This window comes from Photinus pyralis, unplaced genomic scaffold, assembly GCF_008802855.1.
Source record: "Photinus pyralis isolate 1611_PpyrPB1 unplaced genomic scaffold, Ppyr1.3 Ppyr1.4_LG1, whole genome shotgun sequence".
Taxonomy (NCBI): Eukaryota; Metazoa; Arthropoda; class Insecta; order Coleoptera; family Lampyridae; genus Photinus; species Photinus pyralis.
The window spans coordinates 55,975,215-55,998,495 of NW_022170249.1; the positions used below are offsets into that span (position 1 = coordinate 55,975,215).

Here is a 23,281-nt window from a genome sequence, read left to right on the forward strand (position 1 = left end):
GGACTGCCGGTGAAGAATATACTTAAAAAAAATAAAACTATTAAGGCTAGAAGACTGGGACCTGCATGTAAGGAAACCTGCAAACTTAAGTGTTACGAAATTTTCACGGAAAACGAACGTCAACAAATATTACAACAATTTTGGTCTGCAGAAACCGATATAAATCAGAAACGACAATTTGTATCTTCGTCCATCAAAGCAGAAAAGGTAAAGACAAGAAGAGAAAGAACTGGTGAACGGCATGGAGTAAGAAATGAAACCTTTCGTTATTCTTTTAGTAAAAAAAATACTTGTCTGCCGGTTTGCAAGACATATTTCTTGCATCCACTTGACATATCCCAAACTTTTGTGAGGACAGCCTTAACTAAAAGGGGACACGGGGGAGTTGTGGTTGAAGATAAACGGGGAAGAAAGGAGCCACCAAACAAAATTAATGAAGCCACCAGAGACAGTGTTCGGCAGCATATCTTGAAATTTCCCGTTGAAGATTCTCATTATAGACGTGAAAAAACTGTAAAAAAATATTTGGGGCCGCACCTAAATATTTCACGAATGTATGAACTGTACACTGAAGACTGCAAAGAGCAAAACATACCTCAACAAAATGTAGCGAAGCAATGGATTTACAATGAAATTTTCAATCTAGAGTTTAACTACGCCTTCAAATCACCTGCTAATGATACATGCGATGAATGTGACAGTTATCAGATTAAACTTCAAGATTCGTCAATAGATGATCGAAATCTAATCCAGCAAAAATACAATGAACACCTAGAAGAAGTCTCTAAAAGATATCGTTTAAAAAGACAGGATAAAGAACGTTCTCAAGAAAATCCCAGAATAAAGGTTCTAATGGTCGATCTTGAGAAGTGTTTACCAACACTACTTTTAAAAAATGCCAAAGCTTCTACGCACTAAAACTTTGGACATTTAACTACACCATACATGATGCATCTGATAAAAACGTTTTTTGTTGCATGTGGGATGAGTCCGTCGCAGGAAGAGGAGTCAACGAAATGGCTTCATGTCTTTTTAAATGGGCGCAAAGTGTTAACCTTTCTGAAAGTGAATTGACAATTTGGTCGGACAATTGTCCATCACAAAATCGCAATCTAGCCATGATTATATGTTACTTTCAAATGCTGAAAGTCTTTCCAGATGTAAAAGTTATAAACCATAAGTTTTTAATGAGAGGACATACGCATCTTGAAGCGGATGCTGACCATTCAATGATTGAGAGGGAATCAAAAAAACAATCCCAATTTCAGATAATGACACCTTGGGACTGGCAACAAATTGCCAGACTAGCAAGCCGCAGACGCCCTTTTAAGGTAATTGGGATGGAAACAGATGACTTCAAAAATTTTAAAAGCCTGTATAACACGCAACAGTCTACCTATGTTTCCAGAAAGAAGTCATCTAATGGCGAACAATTTCTAATAAGTAAGGCAGTACACTTACAAGTTCGATCAGAAAATCCTGGAATACTGTTTTACAAGACAGATTTTGATGAAGAATTTTGTGAATTGGATCTGAACAGGAATCGTCGTAATCCCACGTTAGCAGCAGATGATTTACCTGTTCTAAGAGATGGACCCAATCCGATTTCTACAAAAAAACACAAACATCTACAAAATCTTCTTAGATGGGTGCCCAAGGTTTTCCACGGATTTTACAAAAATTTACTTCATAGTGACAAAGTTGATGAAGATGACGATAACGCCTAGATGATAGTTTCCAATAATATCTTATGTTCCATGTCCAGTAAAATATTAGCCCACGTTGCCATAGTAGTGAACTGTATATTATAAGTCTGAATAAAAATTAAGTGTTCGTTAAAGTTTTTCACCTTTTGAACAATTATTTTCCTAAGATTTTACTTCACAACCATAAAACATTTTCGAAACAGTATTAAGTCACTAATTTTGAAAAATTGTATTAGTACTAAGCCAAGTTTTTCAAAAATTTAGGATACAAGAACAACCTTTTTTTTCTATGTAATATAGACCTATCTTTATATAATTATAATTAATAATGTAAAAAATTTCTACAAAAATCGTAGAAAAATTGGCGTAATTTATTATATTTTCAAAATCTATAATTATGTTTTCTGTAAAACTTCAATTTTTGACTTAATACACTTTACCCCCGAGGTGCTGATATTAAGAAGCGAGCCGACCAAGATAGAAAACTAGGAAGGTTAAGGTACATACATACGTACATCGTTTCTGTATGCGTTTTTCACTTTAAACTAATAAGAGACTAACGAGAAATGAGGAACTTGTTTTATTCATTAAAGCAACTTTACAAACTAGAAATTAGGATATGAGGGGTAAGAACTTCAGAAGATAATGACGTTAAGTATCCTTTTCTTTGATCGTCATAACATTCCCACATACCATCCAACCGTCTACAGTAGGATACATAACAAACATTCTATTGCTAAGAAACGTACACCAAAAAGAAAAACTTCAGATTTATCTTTATTGATGACCTTAGAGGTTTTATAAATTTCTGTTACTTCTACCATCCACCGTTTATAAATTTGCTTTTTCAATAGTCTGCAAATTTCCTCTCCATAAGATAATTTCCTTGCTTCATTACTAATTAGCTTGACGGTCTTTAAACAGGTTCGTAGAGTTGAAATAAGTCCTTAGGGCGCGAACAAAAATCTAAAGAGAAAAGTAAGCGTGGAAGTAAAGTTTCTTTTGGGATGTCTAACAAGTTTCGAACTGTTCCCCAATTCCTCAAATTATTAATATAAGCTGAATGCAGTAAAACGAAACAAACCATCCTGATTGTGTGTTTTTGTCTTTTGCATTGCAATAACAAATCTTCGGGGATAAACAAATATTAGTTACTTCCACTGGAAAGGCCGGCAAACCAAGTTTCGCATTGTATAATTGACGAATTCATAACACCGGAAACTTAGGTACATAATCTTTATTAAAATTTGTAACGACCGTTCTCAATTCCGTTCAGTTTTTCATGTTGAGGTTGACGTATACAAAGTGCTCGTGAATTACAAAATTCCCAACTCGACTTCTATGCTCCGTTTCCTTAACAAAAATTTAAATATAAGTGTCAATCGATGTGAAAGAGGGTTCAAATGACTAAAATATAAATACAAATTTCGTTTTTGTATAATTCGCTACACAAGTTCAATGTTTTTGGAAACTCCTTAATTTGTTTTCGGTTAATTTAATTATTGTCAGTTCTACGAAATGTACAAATAGCTGGGGGTTGGAAATGTCAATTTGGTTAATGCAGCGGAATAGGCCTTTAGAGAATCGTTTATCCTTTTCGGTGAAGATTTATTTTAGTCAGATAATACAACCATGTTTTACTAATAAATAGATAGATAGTGATGTAATCACGTACGGTTTAATCGGACAGATGGTGTGCTTTCCGATTTTGTGCGATACTTTACGAATATCTTATTTTATTGGTTTGTTTTGCGTTCCTTATCTTTTCCCCTTTTTTTTCTAGAGGGAATATTTTACACGCTTCTACGTACAAAATCACACGATTTCGAATTAAATTAACTTTCGTGTCCCACGTTTTCGTCCTTTTCGCTAGTGAAAATAAAACAAAACAATCGCCGTCCCTTTTGTGATTGTTTTCATGACTTTATAAGACTTGGCTTTTTCTTTTTAGTCCTTTATAGTAAACCTTTGAGAATTAGGATGTGGACAATCTGTTGCTGTCACTTTTAGAGCAAATCTAATCTACTTTGTTAATCTAATGCAGAATGTGTCTGAAATTCCCACGCAGCACATTTGTTATCTTAAACTAAATGTGTCAACTACCTACCGCATCAACCTTGTTTTTTTTACAGAACTGGATTAAGTGCGAAGACTATACCCATTATTTATAGTAATTCGGAATGATTAACTTTTTGTAATCCCTTGCAACTAAAATATTCAATTGTGTAAAGGTACAACATAAATCGACTCCCAAACATACAATAGAGATCAAGATAATTCTGCGGCTCGAAATCGGGATTCATCTGCTAATTTTTTCAATTTGTGTAAAGGTTACACCAGTGATTAATTAATCGACGTCCCATTATCCGTTAGAATCTTGACTGGTCATCTCACGAAACCACAATTATTCACGAGCGAGCATATTAATAATATGAAAGTAACTCACTAGAGCCATTCCCTGATTTCCAAATACTACATAGAATGTACCTAGACTGCCCAAGCCCGCTATATTTCTAATTAATGTCACGATTTGGTAACGGTATGGAAAAAAGGAAATTGTATACAAACATGGAAAGTTCCTACTACGCATTTTAACGAAGTTTATTGATTCATCTGCATATAAAAAGTTGAAAGGATGCCATAAACCTCCTTTTGTACGGTATACTGAAGGTAAAGCAAAATTAGACACTGTCTTTGCACAGCATCGATTATACGGGATATTGAGAACGACCGTCGTTTGCAGATCTCATTTAATGATATTAGATTGAGTATGTAAAAACTAGTCTGATCTCGACGTTCATTTGGAAGGTGGTTTTGTACTCAATCTCGAAATGACATTGATTAAAGACTATTGACTTCACAACCCTTTTGAAATTACCAGCAGGCTTTTAAAAATAATACAGAACGCATTTATTTTTTCTATCATGATACATTCGACAAAGGTTTAAGAAAATGTCATAGAAAACTGAGTAATTAAGGGTAATATCTTAAATTACTTCAGCAGTTGCTGTAATCAATTTTATACGTGTTAAGGGTAGAGAGGACGTGATTAGTTGGTTCCTTTCTGTAGCTTTGAACAGAAATTCGATTAAATGTAGTTATCGCATTAAGTAAATTAACGGTTTTGGTGGTTCCTCATGTGTTAGGTTTGCACAATGTAACTGACAACGTATAAAAACTTGTGAATGCATAAAGATTTGTTTGCCATTTTTTAGGAAAACAATTTTTTACGGAAGTGGTTTTCTTGAGAAAGCTTTATAGCTGAAATATGTGGCTATTTTTTATGGCTTTGATAATATTTATGGGAAGCACGTATTTTAAACAATAAAATCTTAAATCCATATCTTCTTCTTGTTACAAAATCGATCATCGCTTTTCAACAATTTCCATTATGCTACCTACGCTACGTTTATAATGTAAATAGGAAAAAATTACCACCTTAAAAACTATCAAGTTATAAACTTTTGGATACTCTCTACATCGAAAGTGAGACAGTACACATAGCACAACCGTATCGTATGTATGTAAATACGTTACAATTCACCACAAGGCATTTTTGAAGTATATAGGGTGAGTTTTTTTTTCATTTTAAGCATTGGGATCTCGGAAACCATAAGACCATAAAACCAGATTTTGTTTTTTGAAAAAAATCCACAGTTCACTAGATATGAGCGAAAAACAGATTTAGTGATTTTTCATTCAACTGTTGTAGAATCGTTATTATTAGAAATACAACAAAATGACACGAATAACAGTTTTAGACATTTTAATGCTTGATATGATGAACATACTATTTTATTTTTAGATCTTACAATTTTTGAGTTATAATGCAAACTTTAATTTTTTTAAATGGTAGTCATAGTTGGCTTTGACATTTTTAAAAAGGACAAATTCTTCTCTTTATAACGATATAAATGTACTTTAATAAATAACCGCCCTGCAGTAATTTTCGTTTTATTGAGAGGTAAGTAAACAGAGTTGGCCATGGAAAACATTATTCAGACATCTAATCTTAACAAAGTATTTTTGCTCGGAATTGTACTTAAGTAAGTACTTACTCAAATAAAACTAGTGGACATGAAAAAACATTTATGTCAATAATTCTGAGTTAAAATAAACATTCTTCAAATGGAACAAAGCAGTATTAAGTAATAAATAAGTAGAATGTCACGTGTTACAAAAATAAACTTTAATTTCAAGGGGCACTTTTTTAGGTACTTAAGTACTCCGAAAGTAATTAAATTACAAAGTAATTAATTCCTGCCCACCTCTGGACATGCTTATCTGAAACAAAGATAAAATACTAAGATTTAATTATGAAAATGTCTATTTCTTTTAAAAATCCTCACCTGAAAGTTCTAGGATGTGTATTCATTTATTTCTTCAACGCTGAACAACCCTCTTTTATTGACTTCTAATGGTGGACTGATTTTACAAACAATTTCACTAGACTCGTAATCAATCTCGTCTTTCATTTTCGGCCACTTCCATTTATCAAGTCCTGCTTTCGTCATGGTGCTTATTAAATATGTTGTGTCTTTCACATCTGTTATTTTTCCAAGATAAAAATCGTCCAGGTAGTTTACAATAACAAAATCACCAATTCCGAAATCTTTGCTTGCATTATCAATTGCTTCTTCTTCTAGGCTAACATCTTCAGTTTTTTCTTTTCCGTCGTCCTCTGTTTTTTCGTGTTTCTTCTTGGTTGCTTTTTTTATTTTCTTGGGCAATTGCTCCCGTTCTCGCTTTTTTTCTTCTCGTATTCTCTTGCGTGTTTCTTTTTCTTCCTCGTTTTTCTTCTGATTTTCTTCTTTCTTTAAAAAATATTGTCTCCATGCATCGGATGTACCAACTGCTGGAACTTTAATTTGCCTCTTAACTATTGCCTTTTTGCTAGTCGACGATTCCGGCCAAAACAACGATTCTTTAAATGGGGTAGGTATTTTGACGCCTGGAATAACATTGGAATATTTTTTGTCATTTGCTGGACATTCTTTGTTGGTTGGATTGTTGTCGCCATGCGATTCTCTTTGAGGCACTTCAACTTGCACTTTTAACACACCTTCTGTTGTATTCCCAATTGGTTGCGTAACAAGCAATCTGTTGGCAATGCTGGCGTCATTTTCTTGATTGTTTAGGATTTCTTCAGTCTTGTTTGATTCGAGTTCTTTGGTTTTATCAATTACAGCCATATCTTCTACAGTTGTCTCCCTTTCTAGAACCATCTGTTCTTCTACATCATACAGAGCCATCAAATCTTCCATAATTTCGTTTTCTTCTAATGTCACGTCAGTTTCTTTATTATTTGTCACAACCATTTGCGTGTCATTGATTTCCGTTTGTTCATTGTCTTCAACCGTAACGAGTTTTTCCCATCCTTCCTCTAACACCAGCCCATCTTCAAGTTCAATTATAATATTCTCCTCGATATTCTCATTAATTTCATTCGTTTTTATGGTAAGTCCTGCATCCTTAAGAATATTGCACCAAACCTTGAACAACGTTTTATGTTCAACATTACCTTTCCAACCAGTTTCGGCATTCATCGCAGTATAGAAGTCATTTAAAGTGTCAGGCGCAATATGGGATTCCAGAAAGCGCAGGTGTATTGTGAGTTCTGGATTTTCATTACTAGTTGCCTTCTCCGTCACTTCTTTGGCGTTTCCTTCAAGAAGTTTACTGTAGTCAATGTTTAACGGATCGAAAGGAAATAAACCACATGCCCTGAAAGCGTTACTGAATATGCTCTCCAGGCTGGCGACAGCATTCAAAGCCTGGTGAAGGACAGGAGCAAAATTTTCTCTCGTCAAGGACTTGTATCCATTTTCGATTTTAAACTTCTGTATTTGCTTTTTCCAACTTTGTTTGAGCGCTCTAAAAAGCCCAACGTCTAACGGTTGCAAAATATGCGTGGAGTTTGGCAGTAAACTTATAACAATTATTCCTTTGTCCCGGCAAAAATTGGTCAGTGGTAGGGTAACGTGTGACTTGTGCCCGTCGAGATACAAAATTACAGGGAACTCTATATTCTGTGACACAAGCCAGGGGTAAAATATGTTTGTAACATATTCATAGAATGACTCGGATGTCATCCATCCACTTGGAGATTTACCAATTCCCCATCCACTAGGAACTTTCATCACAACATGTTTCGGAATCCTTTCGTAGGGATACATGATCATTGTTGGTGCTAACTCACCAACTGCATTTCCAGTAATCAATACTGTTAAACATTCTTTATCGTCTCCAGATCTATCGTGAACTACTTTACTTCCCTTTTTAGCAAAAACTTTGGCTCCTTTCGGGGAGAGAAAAAATGCAGACTCATCTGTATTAAAAATCCTCTTTGGGTCAGTTACGTGTACGTTAACCGAATTAAAATGGTCTTCTATTTCCTTGAACCAACTTTCTATCTTCTGTCTTGTAACGTTTGCTCGAGAGGCCGTCAAATTTTGTGACAGGCGTTGAGTTATATGTGGATGTCTATGAAGAAAACCTTCCAACCAATGACGCCCAGGCCTACCATTTAAAAATTTGTTAGGACGTTCCAATTGTCTTATTAAAATGCCAACACTATCAAGCAACTGATCTTTGTTCACTGGGAAGCCCATTCGCCCCATACTTATAATCCATTGCTCTAACAGGTCTTCTTCATTAGCTGTTAAAACAGTGGAAGCTCCACTTTTGCATTCCTCAGGATATATTCCTTTTATTTTGCCAATGATTGTAGTTCTAGGGACATTGTACTTTTTAGATGCAGTTGCACAAGGTGTTCCTTCTTTTACAGCTTGTAAGGCAAGTCGTAAGTCATCTTTACTGTATTTACAATTCTTTTTAGTAGACCTGCTGCAAGGAAATAGCAGTGAGTAGGTAGGTAAGTATTTATCTATTGTAATCTAATTCATGGAAGCTGCAGCTTCCACGTTCTTTGTAAGTATTTACTGGCCTATTATACGTACTTAAGTATTACCTAAAAGATCATATAAAACCCTATTAACAAAATATGAACTTAATTCGGACACCTTGCACCTAAATCCGTCACTCATGTCGGATTCACGACCATGGATTCAAAACCATGCACCGATAAAAGAAAGATGTAAAAAATATAAAAATATTTAAGAAAGAAGAGGAAAGAAAATGTTCTTAACTTTTTGTGGTTGCACCTAAATCCGACATTAGATGTTTGAATTAAGTGCATCAAGTGTTTTGTTGTACGTAATGCGTAATGCATGAAATTTAGTACTATTTTCGTATTAAATAAGGCACTGCCAAGTCTATAGAAACCCCAAATGACAAATCAACAAAGGAGACATTTGATAAAACTAGGAAAACCATGTGGAGAAATAAGAGCTGTTTTCACTTACCTTAGTAGAGTAGCTCCCAATTCCGCCCGGTTTGCACTAACGCTGACACAGAGAACATTTAAGCGGGAATTTTAACCCCCAAATGTGACCACACTGCTGGCAAAGAAGGAAACTACTTTAAGAATGCCACTTTATATTAGATCTCTACTCGGAATGGTATATTCTAGGTGCCGATTTCTTATTTTTTAATGTTTTCTGTGATAGTGTCTGAATTGTGGTTGCTGACGGAATTACGGACATTTACCTTAGGTATCGAATTGCCGTCTGCCGAGGAAATGTCAGTGGTAAAAGATTTCCTTGCAGATGAACCTAAAGAGAATATATTCGCTAAACTGTACCAACATAGAGAAGCTTTTAAAAAATCTTACTATTTGTTTGCAACAGTTGCTACTTTTGGCTGCAGTACAGCACTATGCGAGTCGTCTTTTTCTTCACTAACTGCTGTCAACCGGCCGCAGAGGTATTCTATGAATCATCAACGTATGGCGGACCTTTCATTTCTGGCCTTTGAAAAAAAGAATACCGAGTCACTGGATCTGGAAGTATTTCTTCGCAAATTTCATAATTCATCAAATCGCAAATTGCCTCTGTTTTAATATAACCAGTATTTATAACCTTATTTTTGTGTTTTATTATGCACAAATAAAGCAAAACCTTTTATTAAAAAAATTTAGAATGTTTAAAAGGACCAAAATTGATAGAGAAGCTCTGATGAATAATTGTCTGTTGTTGGCTAATAATTTTTTAAAAGTAATTACATAATAAGTCAATTACCTTAAACTTTTGAAAAAATACCCCCCCCCCCCCCCAGCTAGCGCCACGTGTACACTACTATTTCAATTCGCCCTGGCTATAACAAGCAAGGCCCTGATAGCAACAAACCCCTGGCTACGGCCCTGCTATCGTGTTAGAAGTTAACAGGTTACCTGAGAGCAGAGTCGAATCTCTCCTCTGTATCGGGGAGAAGTTTTGTGCCGTGGTCATAATAAAAGGTAAAGAGATAGCTAGGTTTTTGTTTTGGTGTTTTGTGTACGGTCTTTCTGGCCTACGTTTTATGAGGCCGTTGTTACACAACATTATAGGACTTTAATATCATATACTGCTCGGAAGAAAACAGACGCATTGTAGAACTTTCTAATTAGACAAAGTCATTGTATTACAACGCCATATTTATTAAGCGGCAGAGCAAAGCGATGCAAGCTTTATAGGGGAGTCGATGGTGTCCGTCTGTCCGTAAACACGATAACTATCAAACGCTTGGACCAATTTGGTTCAAACTTTGCATAGTTGACCTATATGCCACGTGTAATAAGCCTATTGAAAATGGATCAAACCCAATGACTCCGTGTCCGTACATTTAATATTAAACGCTCTTTATGGGTATTATTAAGCATATTACTGTTCATATATCGCCTCGATTATGCAGAATTCACATGAAAACGTAAAAAGTGGAAAATAGAATGAATTTAATAGAATTTCACAAATAAAATTTATACATTTTTTGAATTGAAAATACATTGCAATGGGAAATTAGATTTTTTTAGATTTACCAATCTTACACCCGTTGACATATTTGAAATGTTTTTGATAACGATATTAATTATTGAATATCTAGTGCTTGAAACTAAAAAATACGCTCTTTTCAAAAATGCCTAACATCCTAAAATTACATTTGAAGAAATGTTCCCCTTCAATATACTCCCCTTCCCTCTGCACACACCGAATCATTCGTTTTTTCCACTGTTGGAAGCAGTGCTGAAAGTCTTCTTCTGTGAGCGCTTTGAGTAGCTCCGTCGTTTTTTGCTTCACCTCCTCCATTGACCCAAAACGCGTTCTTTTTAGGGCAAACTTGATCTTGGGAAATAGGTAGAAGTCGCAGGGCGCTAAATCTGGCGAATACGGAGCATGTTCAAGCACTGCGATGCTTTTATTGGCTAAAAACGCGCGTTATAAGCAGGTGCGTTGTCTTGATGCAAGATCCACGACTTGTCTTTCCATAACTGCGGCCGTCTCCTACGAACTCGCTCTCGCTGTGTTGCCAGACCTTGCAAATAATAAGTTTAGTTCACAGTTTGACCCTCTGGAACCCATTGAGTCATCACGACGCCGTTAATGTCAAAGAAAACAATGAGCATTGCTTTGAATTTCGACATCCTTGCTTTTTTCATTCTCGGAGATGTTGGAGTTTTCCAATCCATTGATTGCCGCTTAGTTTCAACATCATACTGAAAAATTCAAGTTTCGTCGCATGTGATGATCTTTTCTAACAATCCAGGCTCTTCCACTAACCTTTTCAAGAACATCTGAACAGATCTGGTGACGGACAAGTTTTTCGGTACGACGCGAGAAAAAAACACGCTGGCTTCAAAACGCAATAGCATAAATACTACTCAACGCACAAAAACGTCTTTTTGCACTGGAATAGGTGATACTTCAAGGTTTCCTACGATGTTTTCGATTCCCCCTCTACACTTCTGGTACGCATTCTGCGCACACAGTCTCGTTATATAATAGCCGGACCTCGTATCCTAGTATTAGCCAAATACTGATTTGTAATTATTTTAGGAAAACTGTAACAGGATGTTTCGTTATTGAGATAATTTTAGTTATTATTTAGAACCATTCTAAACGAAACTATTAACTAGTCGATTTTCTGTCGTACAAAAATCTTATGACGGCAGAAGAAAGATATGTATAGAGACGAATATGTTAATTCGCTCACAGAAATATTGTGTTTTGGTTGACATAATAAACATCTTACTTTACATTAGGTTCGTCATCTACAAGAAGGAGATTCCAAACAGCGAGGAATTCAATTAGTGTGTACCGTCGTTACACCACGGGAATTGCTCATGTAAGCATGTAACAACCATTTATATTTAATTGCAACACCAACCACAACCTTAATTAATTTCTCTAGCTTTACATAACTAAGGCACAGGAATCTCTCTCTCTGTAGTGAATTTTTCACTTCCATATTCTATCGAAATGTTACATTGTAATAATAAACAGCAAAACTAAATGCTATCATATAGATGTTATTAAAATAGTGGAAATTAAGTTGCAAAGTAAATATCAAACAATTAATTAGCAAATAACAATCACTGTATAATAATAATAAACTTGAACTGTCCTAAAGTTACACTTTCTGAACAGGAAACTAATGGTTATATTCATTTGTGAAGTGGCTTTGATAGGTGAGTTCCCGGAGTTGTGGCATGTTCAAATAATGCATCACCACTATAGTATGTCTATCTCAAAGCCAATCTCTATTATTCATCTTCAACACGACATTTTCGATTCATACGTTTCAAGATGGGTATTTCATATTAATTATCGGAATTATTTTTTATTAAATTAAAATCTGTGTTGAAAATTCTCCCATATTCAATATTATTAAGAATTAGAAAATAAGATTGAGACTCAAAGAAATTTTTTATTAAAGGTTCCTTTAGGCGATCGATTTTGACGGCATAGTCAACATCAGGCCGTAACCGAAAAATTTACATGTTAACATGAGATGTATTAATAGTTATTAATGATACAAGTTCTAGATCGGGAAGGCGAAGACTTTGAAGCTGTGTGATGGTAGTACCGAGCAATTTTAGTGATTTGATAATAGTTTAAGGTTCGCGTTCGATGTATTTTATTTTTATTCCATATTTATACGGTGAATAACATTTAATTATACACACAAAGAACGTACCATCAGAAAAAAGCCTGATGATGAGATCAATGCCCGAAATTAGTTTTAACGTAAACTATTTTTTACAGTCATGAAAATTACCTAAGCTTTAAAAGTCTACTGTCCTTGTTAGGCGGTGAGTATACATCAAAATTGAATAACCGACAGATGTAAATATAAGAAAAAGTGTTTTAAAACTCCAGTAACAGATCTAACGTACTTTAAGCTTTATGAAAAAATTTAATGTTCGCTGTATCTACAAATATTTATTTTTAGAGATATTAAAGCTTCTCAGCAAAGTAATTTATGACCTCTTCAGTAAGAATGTGTACGCCAATCATACTTGGAAAGAACGCAAGCTAAATTAAATCACAAACCTAATTAAATGTAATAGTTTCAGACATCAATGAACACTCGACGATCTTGGGATATCCAACGTTTAGCATCTGTGTATACATGATCCTATATGAGCGTGATATGCACAGACAGTTGTGTGGTGTGTTTTTTTGTGTATTCTTTAGGAGTGTTATCCTGTAGAAGCATCAGACCTAAACGTAATTTCATAAGATAATACGCTTGTGTTTCTCGAGCTAACGTTTGAAACGAAATTAACGCTGTAATACACAAATTATTACAACTTTTAATCTGAACTTCTGTTAGAAGTTTCTATTCAAGATTAAGGACTTTTTTAACAACAGCGTTATCCGACAAACAATTAATTATTTCGCACAGCATGGTTGGTTTCTTCCGTATTATTTAATTAAGGAAATTTATTTTTGTTGAAACCCTAGTAGATAATTAAATCGTCGTTCCACTTTGTGTTAAAATTTTTATCACAAATTTACACCACCGCTGTAGGGGCTGTGCGATTTAAGTGGAATCAATTTCAAAAGTTACATTCCTATTCTGGAAACAGACATCCCAATTATAGTTCAGTTGTTCGAGTGGAAAACAAGTGGTTCGCTTTTGCAAATCATTTTACTTGTGACCATAAATCACACAGAAGTAACGGAAAGTATCCTCTAGCTAGTTGGTTCAATTTGTCTGGTGAATCCAGTCGTTCGGGTGGTTATCTAATTGCCCAAGTGTTCAGATGGTCGGTGCGGTCAGTAAAATGGCTTCAAGGTGGCCGTCATCTCCCTGATAAGATCGACACAGATGTTCCGCCCAATTAAATTGATATCTTCGCACGGAAACACCTTGGTATTTAACACCCTCGAGCTGGGCTGGTAGTGTTCAGCGGGAGGTATACCCGGAAGAAGGAAAACCCCTCTCTAAATTAATGAGAGGGAGTAGAAATCAATTAATACGAATAAAAATGGTAATAATTATTAAATTACGTCGGCTCAACCGTCAGATAACGATTCCCATTCAAAATAACGAGATAAGTGCAAATCAAAACAAACTCAATTTCAAAGTTGCAAATAAGCGGTGAATCGTCAAAGATAGAACACTTTTATGTAAAAGTTCAATTCACCTTAAGGGAATTAACATGCCATTAACTTTCGACCAACATGCCGAACGAAAAGGTTAATGGAAAAAGAAGAAATGAAGGTTTCAGAAAAATGTGGTGTCATTTTTGCGTGGTTAAATCCATCAGTAGGTGGAACCATCTATCAAATCGCTCCAAATTTTACGGGGGTTCTCCGACAAGTACTAAACCGTAAACAATAATAATGCTTCGTAATGAAGAAAAATCGTTACACACTCCGCGCAATCGTTGACGCACCTTGTACGTTGCTGTGATTATTTAAAAAAAATTTCATGTATGTTTGATGATTGTTAAAATAAAACAAGTAATGTTTGTGTTAAAATCTAGTGTATTTCGCTTTTGGAAGTCATTTTCAGTTACGAATAACTTCATTTCAATCAGTAATAGCGCTGAAATTCTGCGTGGGTATTTCAACATTTTGTTATTTTATATGGGATATACTTGACATCCAGGCAATATTAATGCCACAAATGATGATACTTCGGAACTTCACTTCTTTGATTGCACTCAACTTTCTTCTATAACATTTTACGACTAGCAAGACGGGCTGTCTTGCACTAATACGCGCAAATACGGCAAAACTGCTAATAGCCAAAACATTAAGCAACGGTTAACGTTCACCACCAAAGAAGCAACGATTAACGTTCGTCTCTTCTATTTAAAACATTCATCTCTCTTTCACCTTCCGCCTCTACTTCTTGATCAAAATTCAAGCGTTCTCGAATGAAAAAAAAACACATCTGTGTTTTCTTATCGGCGAAAATCTACGCAACGATAACCTTATCGCAATGAGCGGAGATAAACTGAGATAAAACTTTCAATACATTTCAGGCAAATATTTCCAACTACTCCTTATCTTTTTAAATGAACAATAAAATAAAATCAAAATACAATACGATTATTTAACAAAATTGCCCATCATTATATAAATATTTCTAACTAAAATGAACAATTACCAAATTCAAATGATATCGAAATTCTAAGTTACCGACCAGCATTTAGCGTCAAAACTCAATGAAATTAAATACATAATGTACCTGGTGACCCAACATTACTGTAGGTGCTGAAACCAAACAAAACGACCTAATTTACGCAACAATATTAATACCTTTTTTTATTGGGTATGTGTAATTTGCAAAACGGTCCATTAGCTACTTCCTACTTAAAGGATTCTCAACGATGTTATGACATACAGATTATACATTGGGGATATTTAATATCTACTACTATTCTTCGTCCCCTGAGAGTAATACAATTTGCCCTCTGTCATCTCCAACGACAAATAATTCTTCTAAATGATCTAACTTGTTAGCAATGTCTAGTGTGTACATTTTCCACTTCTTTACAATTCAATTCTATTGTTTGCCTTCTATTGCGAAAGTGTAAGGTCAGAACAGATTGGAAGTTGCACTCGTAATTTTAAAAACCAAACAATGCAGAATAAGTATAGCAATCAAAAGAGAATTTCCTAATTGAACAAACAACCAGCAAATTAGCAACGGCAAACTTTATTAACGGTTAGGTAATTAAAAATTCACTGAAAATTGAATATTGTAAGCGTGAAAATGGCACGAAACCGGCGAACGCAATTGGAAAGTTTGAGTTGTAGGAAAATGATTATTTCCATATTTCTTTGTACTTAACAAATGCGTTTCTCATTTAAAACTTTGATGTTTTCACAGACCCCGCCATTAAACCGGCAAATATATTCATCATAAAGTTCATACAATTTGACTGTAAAAAGAGTTGAGTAAATCTCACTTTTGCGCTTTTGTTAACAGCTGTTGAATTCTTGAACCATATTCGAAAAATCTTTTATGCAAAAATGTTCCAGTTTTGAATATATTTGTCAGCGAAACGGAGATGTTGCGTACCTTTTTCATATTGTATTATTGAGGTGGTGACCTGTCGGATACGAAGATGAATTTACTTTTAGAACCTCTCTTTAGTTTAATTTGAACTGGAAACAAAGTAAGGCACTAAAATGTGGTAACAGCAAGAAGTACGGTATGTAAATCATAGCAAAAAATTGGTTAAACATACAAAATGTTCTAATTAAATAGGTGTGTTGCATACATAAACGTACGTTTTCCTTAAATTAAAAATTTCCCAATATTGCTTGTCATTACTCGTCATAATGTGATTTTCCCTGCCGTTTTGTGTCCGTCCTTGTACTTCGTGCGCACGCAAAATGTTCGTGGAAGGAGGGAAAAGGTGTGTTGTGAAGACAACGAAAGGAAGAAGTGAAAAGCTTGTGGTTTTGAGAAGATATATTTCCTAATGTCGTGTGTGTTTAATTGGTTGAAACTTCTACATTTACAATTAAGAAATCGTTCTGCTCAATAAGCGAAGCGCCGTAAGTACTCCTTATTTTTTTTAACCGCTCCAAATTCTCCAGTACGGTATATTCTCCGCCGCTAAATTTATGCAACCTGTAGTGTAATATTTCAATTTTTTTTATGAATTGTTTTGCTTTAAATTTATTTTTTTCGATAATCAAAAAACTAGGAAGGTCGGTGACTTATTTTATTTAAGATTTACTCTTCAAGGTGACACCTAAAACAACTTGTATAACTTTGTATAACATACTAAAACAATATTGTTTTTTAAAGAAAATTGTGTGCCTTTAACTTATACAACTACAATGTTGTATCCTGAAAGGTTGCAATTATAAATCCAGATTGCCAAACGTTCAAAGACGGAATCTCAAAATATTACCGCGACCGCCCAAAAGATTTTGCCACGTTGAACTAAAACGGAAACACCTGTTAACTCCTCGGTTCCTCAATCAATTACCAGTCGAAACATCGAAAATACGACGGTGGAAGATCTGCCTACGAGATTTTTTCGCCTTTCTTTCGGAAGTAATTGAGAAAATTTTGTATTTTACGAACCTTTAAGCAGCTCAAAACAACCGTCACAACCTTGATATCAGCTCAACGGACCTAAAAAGGTTTATTGGTGTACTTATTCTGTCGGGGTATTACAGTTTACCGCAGACTGATATGTACTGGTCAAAAGATGAGGATAAAGAGGTGCGTATCATAAGAGAGACCATGAGCCGAAATAAATTTCGATCAATAAAACAAAACTTACATTTATCGGACAATATAACACTAAACAAGAATGCTATAAGTGCAAGATGAGGCGCGCGCGTACGATTTAGTCGGATTTAGTTCGCCTTAATCCAATTTAGTCCGACTAAGGTCCCTATTAGCCACGGCGGCCAGCCGCGCAACCGGTCACTCCACCGGTGGTTTGGTCGGTTGCCGCCCATGTAATCAAATGGAGCCCATTAGCCAGGGTGGCCGGCCGCGCAACCAGCTCAGCGACCAAAATCCATCGGCAGCTGGTTGCCGAGCTCTGCAACCAGCACAGTGACCACGGGTTACTCGGCGACCACGCGGGGCATTGGAGTATACGGAGCGTATTAGCCAGGGCGGCTGGCCACGCAACCGGTGACTCTGTGTGTGTGTGTGTGTGTGATGCGCAGGCGCGCGCTCGCCCTGTCCTTCAATCAGACGCTCTCATTGCTCATCCTCATTGTGTCACTCTACACTCACTGAAGTACAGGTGGTGTGCAGTTCTTCTAGTGCTCGTGAATTCTTGACCTTGTGAATCATGTTTATGACAGAGAATGAAGAAATCCGTGATGAAGTTGGTGAAAGTGAGGCTGCCCACAGTAGCAAACGTGTCCGAGATGAACAAAGTGTTCCTGTTGAACAAGGGGATGGCGAAAAAAAGAAAAAACGGCAGAATAAATCTGATGACTCGGTAAAAGAACTGACGAAATTTGTGGATAGTAAAATTAACACCGAAGACCTAATTTGTGAGGTGGAGAAACTTCCGGTAATATGGGACAGCAGATTGGAGTTATATTCTGATAAAACCGAGAAGCTGAACGCCTGGAGTAAATTGCTGACGATATTCATAGCTGATTTTGAAGAAAGGCCCATGACAGAGAAAAACGTAATGTGTAAGTGATATCTTGTTTCATTAACTAAGTGAACTAGCCTACGTAGTGATGTAAAATACCCATGTATTTAAAAGTGAGGGTAAATACCCAATTTATAAGTACCTACCCGCTGAGTATTTACCCGGCCCACATCACTAAGCCTACGGGGTTTAATGAAAATTTCATGATGTGTTTAGCAGTATTTGTTTAATAACCATGTCCAGACATTATGTACAATCAAAGCATTTTTAAAAACCATTTTCTGTTCATACTTTAAAGCTTTATACAATTAAATACGGTTCATTTGCCATGAAACTGCACCGTTTTCACTCATGAAGTAGTCAGCAAACTTATCCCTCAGTTTTGTAGCCTTCTTTGTGGGCTGCTCCCTTGAAGCGTCTAGGTCGAACAAGCCTTCAACTGTCAGAGTATCTTCTATTTTAAACCCGTCTCTTTCCCTGACGAAGTTGTGGAGCAAACAACAGACTTTAACAATGTCTTCACACAAACTCAAATGGACATTTAGGGGCCGGTGAAAGATTCGCCACTTGTTAGCAAGTATGCCAAATGAACACTCAATGTTCCTACGCGCTCTGCATAGACGATAGTTGAACACTCTTTTCTTTACGTTGAGCATTTTTCCTGCATAAGGTCGGAGTAAGTTCTTTGAAAGGCCAAATGCTTCGTCCCCGACGAACACAGTGGCATAGTTTCTGGTAAACCTGTGAATGATTGTTGTGGAGGGGGGATGTTCATCTTGTTTCCAGTTAGCGTTTTAAAAAAAACACTCTCCTTAAACACAGTTGAATCGGATGACTTTCCATACGCACCAACGTCTATAAAAATGAATTTATATGATGCGTCACACATAGCAAGCAGTATTAAGGAAAAGTAGTTCTTGTAGTTAAAGTAGAGAGATCCACTTTTTTCCGGTTTTACGACTCGAATATGTTTGCCGTCAATCGCTCCCAAACAATGAGGGAAATTCGTCTTCTCATAAAACTCGGCAGCAGTTTTCAGCCAGTATTCTTCTGTCAATGTAGGAAAGCAGATTTGTCTCATTCTGTTCCAAATAGCTTTGCAAACTTGGCGTACAATCACAGATATCGTAGGCTGGCTTATTCTGTACTGAAAGTGCAGATCGGTCATTGATGTTCCAGTAGCAAAGTATCTGTAACCAGAAAAATAAATACACTTTAAGACTTCGGTAATAAAAATACTAGGTGTACGCTTATTTTTCGCGTAAGAGAATTTCGCTCGCTCATTCAATTATATTGGTATTGCATTGTTTTTTGTTTTGTTTGTTTACAGTAACGATTGTACAGAAAAAGTGGAAGAACATTCGTTCTTGTTACTCAAGAGAGCTGCTCATGCAGAAAGAGAGAAAGAGCGGATCTGGTGCTTCCACAAGAAAGAAATATGTGTACTTTGACTTACTACGCTTTTTGGAAACTATCTCTAAGAAAACTAAAAAACAGCATGGAAGATAATTCAACAGCTGATGTAAACGAATTGGAACCGGAACAAGAGGAGCACGAATTTGATACACCCACAGCGACAATAGAAAGCGGAAAGAAACAGGGTGGTTCAAGGAGGAGGACTAGAAACGAAGAAGATGACTTCTTGACCACCTTAAAAAAAATGGCAATGGAAATTAAGGAAAAAAGTGTTGGACAGGACGAGGATAAATTATTTCTGATGTCTCTTCTGTCCGAAATTAAGCAAGTTCCCCCTCAAAGAAAACTCAAATTGAGATCGGACATAATTTCTGCAATAGCCGCTGCACAACAAGGAACGAGTCCCCAATGGCCGGTTACTGTCCCAACTCCGACACATAACTTTCCGCATATGTTTCCCCCTCAACAACATCCCAGTCCCTCTCAACAATATCAGAACCTTCATCAACAATATCAGAACCCTCCTCAACAATACCAGAACCCTCAACAATATCAACCATCGCATATTACATCACCTTCCTTGACAACTCTGCAACCCCCACGTAACCAACAAGGCTCCAACTTGTCTTCCTCTGAAGAATCAACACCAATAGTGTCCCCAAGTTTCTCTCAAATGAGTGACTATGTTACTTAAGAATCTTATGATTAAGTTTAAATGATTAAGTTAAAAGTTAAATGATGAAGTTTAAATGTTAAATTCAGTTATTATTTTTCTGTTTTTTTTTTAAAATAAATCATGAAATCATTCATAAATCATAAATAAATCATTTTAAAAGTTGTACTTACCTCAATGTGAGAGCCAATTTTTCTTCTGCAGGGATGCTTTTGTTTAGAGGGGTTTCTGGCACAGTGATATCATCTTTGATGTGTCCCAGCAGTTCATCAAACGAAGGTTTTGACATTCGAAAATAATTTAAAAACTTACTTCCACTTGCACAAAGATCGTCAAATAACATATAGTACAGTCCTTTACTATGTCTGGTCATCAGCATAGGATGCCTCCGAAACCTCCTAACTCTTTTCCTTCTCTTCTTGATAAGAAGAGCTAGTAGTAGCACGTCCTCTGTACACAGCACCATTGTAGCTACTGATGACTGTTTCCAGCGGAAATTTCCACAGTACACTCCTGGTTGCTCCACCGGTGACCGGCACAGAAAACCAGCGAGTAACCAGTCACTCCACCGGTTGCGCAACCGGTGGAGTAACTGGTCGCCCTGGCTAATAGCGCTCTAAGTCCAGCAAAGCTCGTCTTAGCCCGACCTTATGTAACTAGTACAATTGAATTCGCTTAGTCCGACTAGTCCGGTTTAGTCCCAATCAATCTTAGTCCGCGGTACATTTTTGACGCTGAGTGGGTAACCCCTAGTACGGCGAATATTCGTACACTTTGATGCGTCGCAAAATACCGACACACCACGGGAACGAGGCGAGCATCGAAATTGGCAATCGGCAAGCAGCAAGCGACACGTCCCGACTAATACGCTCCGTTAGTAATGACGTCACATTTCTTACTGTCAAAAGTTCTGAATTTAAAGACGATCAGCTGATAATGTGTTGTGTATAGTAAATGTGTTTTATTTAATTTTTATAAACTATTTGTGAATTTGTAACGCATATAAATTGTTTGTACTAGTAGTAGATGCAGTTAAAAGATTATTTGGTCACTTCAACAGTTTTCAAAACCGCTTTATTAGTGTTTATAAGATCGGTGTGGTCATAACAAGAAGCCCTGCAACCCACTGGATTTGAATTTATATGTTAAAAATGGTTATGTGTTGGGCTGTGGGCTGCAAACATTATAATGTACGGGACAGATGCAAGTTTTTTAGGTTTCCTAAGGACCACAAAACAAGAAATAAGTGGAAAAAGTTATTACGGTAAGGTAATCATTTTAAATGTAGGTATAAAGTTTATAAATTAGCACCTTACAGACGTAAGGAAGAACCAGGTCCAGATGAATATGTTTGCAACTGCCACTTTGAAGATGTTAACAAAGAGAACCGGTCTACAATATTTGACTATTAACATTGGCAAGAAAATGAAATTTTCTAGCCCGGAAAAGAGAAAACGAATTAGTCGTAAATGTGCTCTCCATTAACACAAGGTAATTACATTTTTTGTAGTTAATTGCAGTCTAATGTGCAGACAGTTTAGGGACAATGGACGATGATCTGCAACAACCTGCAACTTCTAAGCAAGAAGCCGCAGAATTTCAATTGCAAGCTGCAACAGAGGCCGAAAACTATTTCTTAAAACAAGATTTATTAGAAACAAGTAAAGAACTTCATTCATTAAGTGAACGTTTCTGTTTTGAGAAAATTCAAGATCGCGCTCACCTGGTTCTGATACAGGTCTTCCAACAGCAAAGATTTTTTTGACGTTGTATGATTTGTTGAAGAATATTCCATTTAAATACATTTTACCATGAAAGGTTGAAAAACTTAATAAACGGGACCAACTACTCATGACATTGATGAAGCTCAGGCAAAACTTTTCGCATGATGATCTGGGTGTTCGTTTTAATGTCTCTCGAGCAACGGTATCCAACGTGGTTGCAACAATGTATTACACGAGATACTTTTCAACAATTGATGCATGGCTTACCTTCGCGTCAAATAAACCAACTTTGCAATCGCAATTGTTTCAGTACGTTTTTTACTAACTGCCGAATAATATTGGATTGCACCGAAATATATACATCCACATCGCGTAACAAAACTTGGAAAGGGTTGGTTGGTGTGGTCCCGAATGGTGTTATCACCTTTGTGTCAAGTTTATACGGGGGCTCGGTTAGTGACAAAAAAATTGTGCTTGACTGTGGGATCTTGAAACACCTTGAACCAGGGGATTTAATTTTAGCCGATATATTATCATTCATACCACGTACGTTACTGCCACATGCAGACGTTACTGCCACATGCAGATGTTATATTTCAAGTTGTTGCAGCACTTACCAATTTGCAATACCCCCTAGTTAAAGAGGTGGAACAGTATTATGCAGAAAAGATATAATTTTTATTTTATTATAATACAGTACAATGGTGTTACATATAAGTATAATCTTAATCCAATCATATAAACAAATATGTAATTAAATAATTCAAATTGATTATAAAATGTTGGGGAGAAATTTTGTTAAGTAAAACGATTTTAGGATTTCTATATTTTCTGTCCAAGTATCATCTCGAGCAATTCTAACTGATTCTACTTCAATGGGTGTCCAAATAACTAAATAGCTAAATAGTACAAACTGAATAGCGATAGGTTCATTTCCTCTGCCCCATTGAATCGCTTGAACCCCACTTCAATCGTACCCTTCAAGGAGATTTTTGAATAAAGATTTTGGAAAGCGGTTTCTTTTGCACGCGGACAGCACAGTTTCAAATTTGCTGCGAGTTAATCTATACTTATCTGCGATTAACCAACTCGCATTTGTGCTTTGTCCAATTGTTTGTTTTGCAATCTTTCCAATCACATGTCTATTATAAAAGCTGATTTACTCGAACATGTGTCTTCCGATAGAACAAGGCGTTCAATATTTGGAATTATTTCTTCCTCGTCCATAGGTTTCTGTCTCAGCAACCAAACATAACCAACTGGGTTTTCAAAACTCTACTGTCTT

The 23,281-nt window shown here is 36.1% G+C and overlaps 2 protein-coding genes across 2 annotated transcripts in view; one reads left to right on the forward strand and one right to left on the reverse strand.

The window, feature by feature from the left end:
* The window catches only part of LOC116163592 (KH domain-containing, RNA-binding, signal transduction-associated protein 2-like), a 186,599-nt gene that overhangs the window by 140,692 nt on the left and 22,626 nt on the right, over positions 1-23,281 (forward strand). The window lies entirely within an intron of this gene.
* LOC116173090 (protein ANTAGONIST OF LIKE HETEROCHROMATIN PROTEIN 1-like) lies at positions 17,915-20,811 on the reverse strand. Its single transcript, XM_031490373.1, has 2 exons — positions 20,446-20,811; positions 17,915-19,373 (listed from the first exon to the last, which is right to left on the reverse strand). The coding sequence occupies exons 1-2, from the start codon at positions 20,736-20,738 to the stop codon at positions 18,827-18,829; spliced, it is 840 nt and encodes a 279-aa protein (XP_031346233.1). The 5' UTR covers positions 20,739-20,811; the 3' UTR covers positions 17,915-18,826.

What these genes read in the sequence shown, in the direction of transcription:
- LOC116173090 (XM_031490373.1), bottom strand. Translation starts at nt 20,738, where the DNA reads ATGGTGCTGTGTACAGAGGACGTGCTACTACTAGCTCTTCTTATCAAG. An exon ending in AAATTGGCTCTCACATTGAG is followed by an intron (nt 19,374 to 20,445) that starts GTAAGTACAACT and finishes TTCTGGTTACAG; the next exon opens with ATACTTTGCTACTGGAACAT.